The sequence below is a fragment of the Anopheles gambiae genome, chromosome 2 (genome assembly GCF_943734735.2).
Source record: "Anopheles gambiae chromosome 2, idAnoGambNW_F1_1, whole genome shotgun sequence".
Classification (NCBI taxonomy): Eukaryota; Metazoa; Arthropoda; class Insecta; order Diptera; family Culicidae; genus Anopheles; species Anopheles gambiae.
Window position 1 is genome coordinate 109,780,528 of NC_064601.1, and position 10,289 is coordinate 109,790,816.

At 51.1% G+C, this 10,289-nt stretch overlaps 2 protein-coding genes across 2 annotated transcripts; one reads left to right on the top strand and one right to left on the bottom strand.

Moving 5' to 3' along the window:
- Positions 1-858: 858 nt before the first annotated feature.
- LOC5666915 (nascent polypeptide-associated complex subunit alpha, muscle-specific form) lies at positions 859-9,513 on the bottom strand. The gene is made up of 6 exons (XM_001688018.2): positions 8,933-9,513; positions 6,372-8,864; positions 6,138-6,310; positions 4,878-5,091; positions 4,639-4,782; positions 859-2,116 (listed from the first exon to the last, which is right to left on the bottom strand). The coding sequence occupies exons 1-6, from the start codon at positions 9,212-9,214 to the stop codon at positions 1,961-1,963; spliced, it is 3,462 nt and encodes a 1,153-aa protein (XP_001688070.2). The 5' UTR covers positions 9,215-9,513; the 3' UTR covers positions 859-1,960.
- On the top strand, positions 3,519-4,841 carry LOC3290290 (uncharacterized). Its single transcript, XM_565182.3, has 3 exons — positions 3,519-3,859; positions 3,927-4,323; positions 4,399-4,841. Exons 1-3 carry the CDS (start codon positions 3,734-3,736, stop codon positions 4,599-4,601), a joined length of 726 nt encoding a protein of 241 aa, XP_565182.3. The 5' UTR covers positions 3,519-3,733; the 3' UTR covers positions 4,602-4,841.
- Positions 9,514-10,289: the final 776 nt, after the last annotated feature.

Below are 10,289 nucleotides of genomic sequence, written 5' to 3' on the forward strand. Positions count from 1 at the left end.
GGAGTCGCCCGGAGTCGTTTGGGGTTGGAGTTGTTCGGCGGCTCCGGAATTGGATCTGGAATCAGAATCGATTTCTGAATCGGAATTGGCTCTGGAATCAATATCGATTTCTGAATCGGAATTAGCTCCGAAATCAGATTCGGCATCTCCAAAAGAATAGGCGTTTGGGTCCAAAAATGTTACGTATTGATAGCCGCAAATAATCTAACTTTACTTGTAAACGATCCATTCTCATGGAGATTCCCGGATTGATTGCGCTTCTGAAACTGCTTATTTCAATTCAAGAACTGATTCTTATTCCGTAGCTTATTCCAATTCTGGAGGCAATTCTTATTCCGTTTCCGGAGTAAATTGTGATTCCCAGGTCAACATCGATTCCGGAGCCAATTCTGATTCCGAAGCCGATTCCGATACCGGAATCGATTCTGGATTCGGAGTCGACTCCGGAATTGATTCCGAACACGGAATCGGAAACGGGTAGGTGCGATTCCGGGCTCCCACCACCAATCCACATCTGATCGCCAGTCTCGGGGCCCCAACGTCCATCCTTCCGGGGGCCCTTGTCGCTAGTACTCTGTCCATACGGCATACTATACAATGGCAATCTACGGGGCCCCTAAATCGGCGGGGCCCTAGGCGACCGCCTAGTCCGCCTACCGTTAGATCCGCCACTGAGCTGTTTCATGTAATTGAAAGAACTTCAGCAAAACTCCCGCCCTGGTGCGTGATGGTCGCCTTCGTTAAAGGTGCATTTTGTCTCATTTTTATCCAGTGAAGAAGGAGGGACATTGTCCAAAACCATGGCCAACGTTGGAAATACGCCAATAGTGGAGACACATACACACACTCGCGTCAACGTTAAGATGAAAGATGAATTCAGTTCAAAATATATTTCCTCTTGGTTTTGGGGTTTTTTTTTATATCTGTTTGTTTCTAAAACTAAGCTCAATTGTTATCAACTAAATTATTTTTAATTATTTTTCTCCAATAAACATTGCTTTTTTTCTCCCTCTGGATACTAAATGTGTTTCATTTAAGGTGTTTTTTTTCTCTCTCTCGTTATATTTAATATGTTTCTTTTTCTTTAAAGAGAATTAACGATTTTTTGTCGCCATAATCAAATAAAAAAAAGAAAAACAATTACAAAAAAATATTTAAAATAATATTTTGCTCTCCTTTCCAAGTTTCCTTTGTAAACTGACCGTACGGATACAACCTTTCTATTTTCCCCTGCCTCCAAAACCAACACTAATTTGCACGCACTTTCCCTTTGCTCGCCTGTAAAACCTTCCTACTGGTTATTAGCCTTCAAAAACTAAGATAACGTATAATAAAGATACAAAAATTGTAACGCCGTGTGCACGGAGTTGAAATGTATAAAGGGATTCCAGCGAATCCAATAGGAAGCAGCATCGATCGATTGTATAAAAATAACAAAATAAAACAAGGAAAAAGAGAAGCGTATTGAGACGGAAAGGCACACGGGAAGCGTTGAAATGTGTTGAAAACTGAATAAAGTATAGTAGTATAGTTAATAATAAAAAAGCTTCCGCTTGATGATAATGGGGGGAAGGAGAAAAAACAACACATCGATAACAACGTGGGTATAAAAGGGAGAAGGAGGGGTGGGGGTGGGCATTGGTAAACTAAATCTAAATGAAACGCCGAAAGCGAACATTATTGTCGCATCGCAGATATTGCAACAACCTTATACGGACGTCACACGAAGCGTAAACTTTGGCGTAAACTGAATTTCAGCCATACAACCCTATAATCTTTTGACAGGAAGTTTACGCTCGCCCATACACATCAAGCGTAAACTTTTTCAGTTTACGCCTCGTGTGACGTCCGTATTACTGTACAGCTACAATTGGTGTACGCGAGAGCGGGAGCTTACGTCGCTTTTGCTCAAATGTGTAAATCTACAACCTTAAAACGCAGCAGGCGGCGGTCCAGCAGTTTAAAGCTCTCCACCCTTGCTGACGAACAGCTTAAACTTGGCCTGACACTCTGGCGTGGTCCACTGCTGGGCGTGCTTCTTCTGCTCCAACAACAGGGCCGACTCCATCTTGGTCACTAGCTCTCGCCGGAGATGCTGCTTGATGGATAGCATTGCCTGGGGGAGAGGATGAAAGCGCGGTCGTTAGTGTAAATTGTAACAATTTTAGTTTTAATAAAATTAGCGTGATTAGCTAAATATTATGAATGTTTAGTCATTTTGGCGTCGATGCGTTCATATCTGTATCTAAAATTAACGACGCAACATGCATCCGCTCTTGAGTGTGTGTGCGTATGTGTGTGGGTAATAAGTGTCCAATCATAAATATAGAGATGAAGCATAATTTATGCTAAAAATAACGCATTTAGAAGCAGCCGACGGAAACCGTTCCGAAGCATTGGCAAATTGTTTCAATAACCTTCGCGCTGGTTGATTCCAGCAGTATCTGCCACTAATCGTATCAACTTGTGTTCGGTTCAATCACCCTACCCGCACTTCAAGGATGAAAATCAAACCATCCCCACTCCCGCTATCCCTCATCGGTCATAATTATTGAGGGGGAAATCGAAACACCGTCTTCCCCAAGCAACCGGCAACAGTTGCATTGGTTCAAACACGGATCAAAGCCGATGTATCCATCCATCCACGCATATGAAACACGATCCGCGCGCATTTTTCCACCCATCCCAGGAGAGGAGGGAATGCTCTTGATGGGAGATGATGATGGGCCACAAAACGTTTGTTTATTTATGTCTCCCGACTGTCTAAATGGTTGCTCGGGCGCGCTTCTACACACTCATCGACGTATATGCTTGTACCTATCAATTTTCCGGCACCGCGACCCATCATAGCAGGCCGTTCTTTTCGTCACCGGATTTTCCTACTTTGCACGTTCCTTTGCACCACTCACCGTCCGTTCCTTCCCATGCGGATGAAGGATGTATCGTTTGAAATGGATCATTGACAACAGCACAGAGTACGCGGCCAGCGGCACCGTCCCCCAACCGTCCACACCAGCAGCGTATGGTTTCGTAAACCATTTTTCTTCTGCTGCTTCTCACATATTAGAGGCAAACGGATTTCTCGTTTGCTTTGGTTGTGGAAGATTTATTTCCCCCCTTGAGCGTCTCAGCGCCAGAATACGACCTGTATCCGGCGTGTGTGTGTGTGTGTGTGGCGTGTGTTTGCGTTAGTACAACAAGCCGTCCTCTTCCACTCCCTGCGCCCACTACCCACTACAGCGCGCTCATTTTTCATCCGATCAGACGCGCATCGATCGACGCGGGATGCTGTCTCCGTCTCTCTTCTGCATCCCTGGCACACACACACACACGCTCACACACACACACACACAGGTGGTTCGTGAACAAGTGGCACTTTTCTTCCCCACCAAGGCTGGACACAGCACCGCCCCGGCATCACTTCTGCGTCGGAAAGAGAGCGAGCGAGTCAGGGGAGGTGATGGCGATGGTTTGCAAATTGGCGGCCCATTGGTTGATTTTGCTTATTTTTACAGTTTTCCTCTGGCTGTCGAGGTCTGCGCCTGCACGCGGATGCACGACGTTTGGCCGTTTGGGCCTGGCGGCGTACCGATTTGGCAGACCGAGCCAGTTTCTTGGCCCCGATCGTCAGTCGGTTAATAGGGCTGGGACGCACGGTCACGGCTCGCCGCAGTGCAATCATAGTGTGTGTGTGTGTGTGTCTGTGTGTGAGGAATTGTGACCGGTCGGGAAAATGATTGGTGCACGTGGTTGCATGGCAAACGATTTGATTGCGTGCGTTGTGCTTCCTGCGCTTGTCGCGCTACTGCTGGCAGCGAAGCCGGGCGCCTGCACCTATCGCTACAATTACGAAGATTATGTAAGGGGATAGTCGAATTTTAAAGTAATTCCCGGATAAGCTCTCTATCTGTCTTTCTCTCTCCCAGGACACGATGATGGGAACGTGCCGGGAGAACGAGGTGTGCAACATCGTGCACCACCGGCACTGGATGCCGAGCACGGTGGACAAGGTGTGCCGGTGCCCGCTCAACACGCCCAGCTGCCCGGTGGTGCATACGCGCCACGGCAACGTGATGAACGTGAACAGCCGGACGCAGATGAAGTTCTGCGCACCGCTGCGCAATCTGCGCCCGTGCCGCGACGGCGAGATTGCACTGCGCCGCAAAACGCTCTACCAGTCGTACGGCGTGAAGAACGTGTCGATCGTGGTCGACTGTCTGTGCGACCATCGGCAGAGCTACTGGACGTTTCACAACCGCTCCGGGGAGGATTTTAACGACGCGCACCATCTGTTTACGGTGGTGCAGAATTACAAGTGCGTCGGTAAGTTCGATGGGGGACAGAAACCGCAAAGAAAAGAAGGCAAATTTAGGGTATTATTTCCCTTTCTTCCCGTAGCAATGAAACGCTGTGCACCGCACGAGTTCTGTGGCTATGGGCGGCGTGACTATGGCTTTATCTATCATCGCTGCACCTGTCCCGTGTCGCACCAGTGCAAGTTCGATCTGGACGAGTACGACGATGACGTCAGCGAGCTGTTCTACCAAGGTCCGGCCTATCTGGCCCGCTGCGTCCCCATCTATGACTACGACTGGTGGTGATGCACCATCCCACTTAACACGCACCATAAACACTAACCTGGATGGATTGGGAGGCGACCGATTTGGCGACCGTGCGTGCTCGCTCTTCAAACCGCTCCGCTGGGACCGTTTCCGTCACGAGCCCGTAATCCAGTGCCGCTGCTGCCGTTAACCGTTTGCCTTGCAGAAACAGATCCGTTGTCTGTGGTGAGAGGGGGATGTGCATGGCACAGAGAAATAAAATCTGATAAGCACACATAACAGTGAGCGTATTTTTTTATCATGATTTTTGTTTACCGTTTTCGCTTTGAGAGATCGAACGCCACTGCTGAACGCACCGAGCGCTTCGGGCAGGTAGCCAAAGTGGCCGTACGGTGCGACGAAGCTGCTGCCGAGCTGGGCAATCACTACGTCGAACAGGGGCAGTATCGTGACACCCATACCGAGCACATCGCCCTGCACGGCTGCTACGATCGGCTTCGGGAAGGCGACGAGCATCTTCAGGAACTTCCTGCAATACAGAACATATCATACCCGTTACGTTGAGATGTACTATGAGGACTAGTGATGTGCTCTTTGGAGCGCACCCACAACTCCGATCCAACTCCGGCTATTGTTAGTCCGATTCCGACACCGGCAATATCCGAACCACTAGTTCCGTCCGGAGTCAGAGTCGTTCAGAGTCGTTTGGAGTCGTCCGAAGTCGTTTGGAGTTGTCCGGAGTCGTTTGGAGTCGTTCAGAGTCGTCTGGAGTCGTCCGCAGTCGGAGTCGTCCGGATTCGTCCGGATACGTCCGGAGTCGTTTGGAGCCGTCCGGAGTCGTCTGGAGTCGTGTGGAGTTGTCCGGAGTCGTCTGGAGTCGTGTGGAGTCGCACGGAGTCGTCTGGAGTCGTTTGGAGTCGGAGTCTTCCAAAGTCGTCTGAAGTCGTTCGGAGTCGTCCGGAGTCGTCCTGAGTCGCCCGGAGTCGTCCAGAGTCGTCCGTAGTCGTTTGGAGTCATCCAGAATCGTTCGGAGTCGTTCGAAATCGTTTTAAGTCGTTTGGAGTCGTATGGAGTCGTATGGAGTCGTCCGGAGTTGTTTGGAGTCGTCTGGTATCGGAGTCGTCTGAAGTCGTTTAGAGTTGTCCGGAGTCTTCCGGAGTCATCCGGAGTCGTTCGCATTCGTTCGGAGTTGCCAGGAGTCACCAAGAGTCGTTCGCATTCGTTCGGAGTTGCCAGGAGTCACCAAGAGTCGCCCGGAGTCGTTCGAAGTCATTGTCGTCCAGAGTCGATCGAAGTCGGTCGGAACAAACAAGAGATGTCAGGTGCAATGTGCTTGTGATCAGACATTTCATACCGTTGTGTTTTTTTGTCTTTCACTTTGCGCGTGCACTTCGTATACAGGCCTTGTTTCGAAGGCCGGTTACGGGCGACTCCGGACGACTCCGGACGATTCGGAACGACTCGGATTCCGGACGACTCGGAACGATTCCGGACGACTCCAAACGACTCCGGATTTTTTGCCAACTTTACTTATCACTAATGAGGACCGAGGGGAGCACATAAAACAAAACTTACATCAAGCATGTACTCATTTCCTCGGCCGCTGCTTTCCTTTTCTCTACCGGCTGTACCAGGTGGGCGACGTCCAAGCCGCGGCTAAAGTGTGCACCGCCCGATCGTAACAGAACCGCACGCACGGATACATCTTTCTGAAGAGCAAGGAACGTCGTGTGAAGCTCATTCATCAGCTGGAAAAAGTGAAATTATTTAAATATCATCCTACAGAATGGGGACGATTTCGTATGCTACCTCTTGCGAAAACACATTCTCCAAAGGACCCTTGGATCCGTCACCACTGGTAACGCTTCGCGATTTCATCACAATCTCCGCATAGTTGCCTTGCTTCACGCACGTCATCTGCTTCAGCTGATCGAGCTGCTTTTGTACCGCCGCATCCTGGAAGGATCCACCACCACCCGGCGGTGATACTACATCACCTACCGCGGCACTCACCGCAGAATCGACCACATCGACCGAGCTTGCCGGCGCCTTACGCTTGGCCGCCTGCTTGTTTGCCTGGGCCGGCACATCCTGTCCCGGTGTGCTCGTTGCCAGCGGGGCACCCTTCATGCCTTTCAGCACCTTGCTAAGCTTCCCCCGCATGTTCGCCACCAGCGACGGATTAAACTTGATGTCCTCCGAGCCGGTCGACCCGCCGGCACCTCCCGGTGGTTTCGTGACCGGTAGCTTTGGTTCCTTCTTGTTCGGTGGCTTCAGGAACGCATCCTGCTGCTGCTGCCCGGGGAAGGACGATTTGTTATTGTTCGTTCCGTTCTGGGAGAGGGTAGAGCTCTCCGACCCGAACCCGGACCCGGATTCGTTCGGCTGGTCGAAGCTTAACCGGCGCGGACTGGCCCCGCCGCTCGAGTAGGAACTGTTCGAGCGCCGCCGTATGATCATCGCGTCATCACTGCGCGGCGCATTGTACACGTACTCCCATTCCTTGGCGGCCGATGCCGTCATCTTGCGCTTGCGGGCTCCCGTTATCGCCGGGATGGTGGTGGTGGTGGTCGCTTTGCCATTGGCCGGCTTTTTTGACGGCTGGTTACCGCCAGCGCCGGACGCCGATGAGGTAGCCGATGGAACGGATGCTTTGGAGGTTTGTTGGGCGGTGCCGGCGGAACCGGGACTGGTTGCTGTCGACCCGGACTGATTCGATGGTGTCGTCCCGCGCTTGGCCCGGACGCGCAAACCCTGCGAGGTAGGCGATTCGTTTGGTGATTTGCCCTGATTGATCACGGCGTCGGTTATGATTTTCGTCTTCGCAAGCAGCTTCTCGTCCTCGTCGCTCGTGTCCACCTCCGTCTCCTTCAGCAGATCTTTCCGCGTCGCTTCACACTCCACGTCGTACAGCATGTTGATGGCGCCTTCGTCGCCCAGCAAGCGCTCGATTTCATTCTTCTTGCGCTTCTTTGCTTTCGCGTCGTTCGCCAGCTCGTCCGGCTTGGCTGCGAGGGCGCTCCGCTCAATCGCTTGTCCCAGATCGGGCGTCTTGGCTCGCGGCCGTACCGGTGCCACCGTACTGAAGTGGGGCGCGTTGTCTATCATGCGCACGGCCACGGAATCGGCCCGCTTGCGCCGCAGAGGGGATAGCTCGGTGTTAGTAGTACCGGCCGACTGGGCACGGTTCGATTTGACTAAGCTTGCAAACGGGATGCTTGCATCCGACGGATCCCAGATGATTTTTCGCTTTATCACGCGCTTCGGTTCCGCGATCGGTGGAGGCGCAACAAACTGAGTCGGCTGCGACTTTGGCTGCTGCTGTTGCTGGGGAACCTTTGCTTCATCGTTGCTAGGTGCTAGCACGGGTTTCTTTTCCGTCTCTTGCGGATCATCTACCCCATCCTGCTGCTGAACTGGCGGATCATCATCCCAGTCGGAAACGAGCGAATCGACCAGCTCCGACTTTGTCTGCGGACTCACCGTCACAGGTTCCACCTTCGACAACGGCTTTTCCACCGTTTGCACAGGAAACTTCATTTCCTTCATTAGCTTTTCCTTTAGATTTTTGCTTATCCTCGCTTTGATCGTTTCCGCCGTTTCCGATGGCGCTGTTTCTTCCTTCTTGATCGCACCGCTCGGGATCTTAACCACCGGTCGTATTGTCGTCTGCCCCTTGATGGTCACACCGATCGGTTCCTTTACCACCGGTGGCGGTGGCGGTGGCGTCACGTTCGCCTCGACAGGCACCCCCTGGCTGGCCGCCGGCGAGACGGTGGGGCTTCTCTTCGGTACCGTTTTCGTGCGCGGCTTTCGCACCTTCGGCAGCAGCGGCAGGCTTTCCATCTGCCGGCGGGCAATTTCCATCTCGCGCTCCTTTTTCTCCTGCTGCAGCTGGTCCGGATCGATGATCGAAAACGACACGATCTCGAGCGAAGCGCCCACGTCGCACACTTCAATTTCGGAAGCATTTTCCCGAATCTCCACCATGTTGCCCTCCAGTATAGCGATCAGGTCGTGATCGTCCAGCCGACTTTCCTTCGCATCCGAAGCCGCGATCGGCGTTTGCGGTATGTCGTTGCTCAGTATCATGTCCTGCGGTATCTCGATCGCCCCGCTCATGTCCAACGGTACGGGGCTGGCGGGTTTGGCGGGTTTCGCGGGATTGATTGACTTCAGCTCGATGTGCTTGCTCAGCTTGCTGCGCATCTTCTGTATTAAACTGTCCGCCGATGGTTGCTCTGTAGCGCTAGAGCTTGTTTTACTTTTCACCGGCGTGCTGAGATCGTTCTTGGGAGGTTCCTGAAAGAGTGTACAATCATGGGTAAACAAAAAACCAACCGAGAGCTAACCAACTTGTTGCTATTTACATTGGAAAGTTTCTGTGAGACAGCGGTGGCGCCAGCAGCACCGGGAAAGCTCTTCTTTGCCACTCCGCCCGACGGCTTCCTGGCCGGTTCCAGTGTGGTCAGCGTTTTCGTCTCGTCATCACTCAGGATGGTGGTGGTGTCTTCCGCCGGGGTGGGTGATTTGAGCGACGGGCCCACCGGGAAGCCTTCCTCGGTCAGGGTCGTAAACGTGGCTTCATCCGTCTTGGTGGAAACATCTTCCGGGTCTTGCTTTATTGCACCCAGCGCTGCGGGTTCACTCATGCTGGCGGCTTCTAATGGGGCGCAGGATTTGCTCAAGCTGAAGCATCCGAAGCAAGCCACTTGACGCTCGGTAACAGCAGCACTTTCAGCACGTTGTGCTGACGATTGGCAGCACACAGTTCGGTTTACGCGGCGATACACAAGCTCCGAATAAATATCGATTCTCACTTTTGGCGGCACTAAGGACGCGGTTTTTTCTTTCCTTCTTTCTTTGCCAGCCTAAATGTTTTCCCGAAAATGCAGCAAAGCGCACCAAACCCCGTCGCTTCACTCGATTTGTGATGCTTTTCGGTTTTGACAGTTCGTTTCTTATCAACAGCGTTGGACGGTCGCTGCTGGCTTGCTTGACTTTGAAAGACGATTGACAATTTTCTTACAACGACTGATGGATTCAAATGTGCATCTCGAACCGTTACAGTTAGTATTGAAAATGTGATTTTATTTTACTGCAAAGAACTCACTATTGTTTGTTCAAATCCTCCTGAATATTAAAACATTAAAAAACATTAGAAAAAGATTATTCTTGTAATTTGAAATCAAATTCGCAAATTAAGAAACTATTTAAAAGCAACAGGTAGATCATATGCTCTGAATAACTCTTGGACAATTTGTGCCTTTGTAAACAAAATGTCGATATTTTAAAGGATTAGATTAGCATTTGCACTCCCAAACACATCATAACTTGCAAGGCGATCTACCAATCTCGCAATACAACAGGAAATTGAGCAATTAATTGAATGTAAATCGCGTTCGAATTTTCGAGCCATCTAAGTCCTCAATGTCGCCTACAAAATCCTGTCCCAGATCCTGTCCCAGAATCAATGCAACGAAGACGAAGTACCTGGTTGCCGGACAATCCATCTGGGCAGCAGTGCATTAGTTGACGGCGACAATCTCGAGGTAGTAAAGAAGTTCTGCTATCTCGGCACGGTTGTCATTTCGGATAACGACGTTAGCAGCGAAATCCGGAAACGTTTTGTGCAGGAGATTCGTGCTTACAATAGGCTTCACTGACTGCTGAAATCCAAAAGACTTCGAGAAGATGTGTTCTAGCATGTAGCGTGGAGGAGAAGGC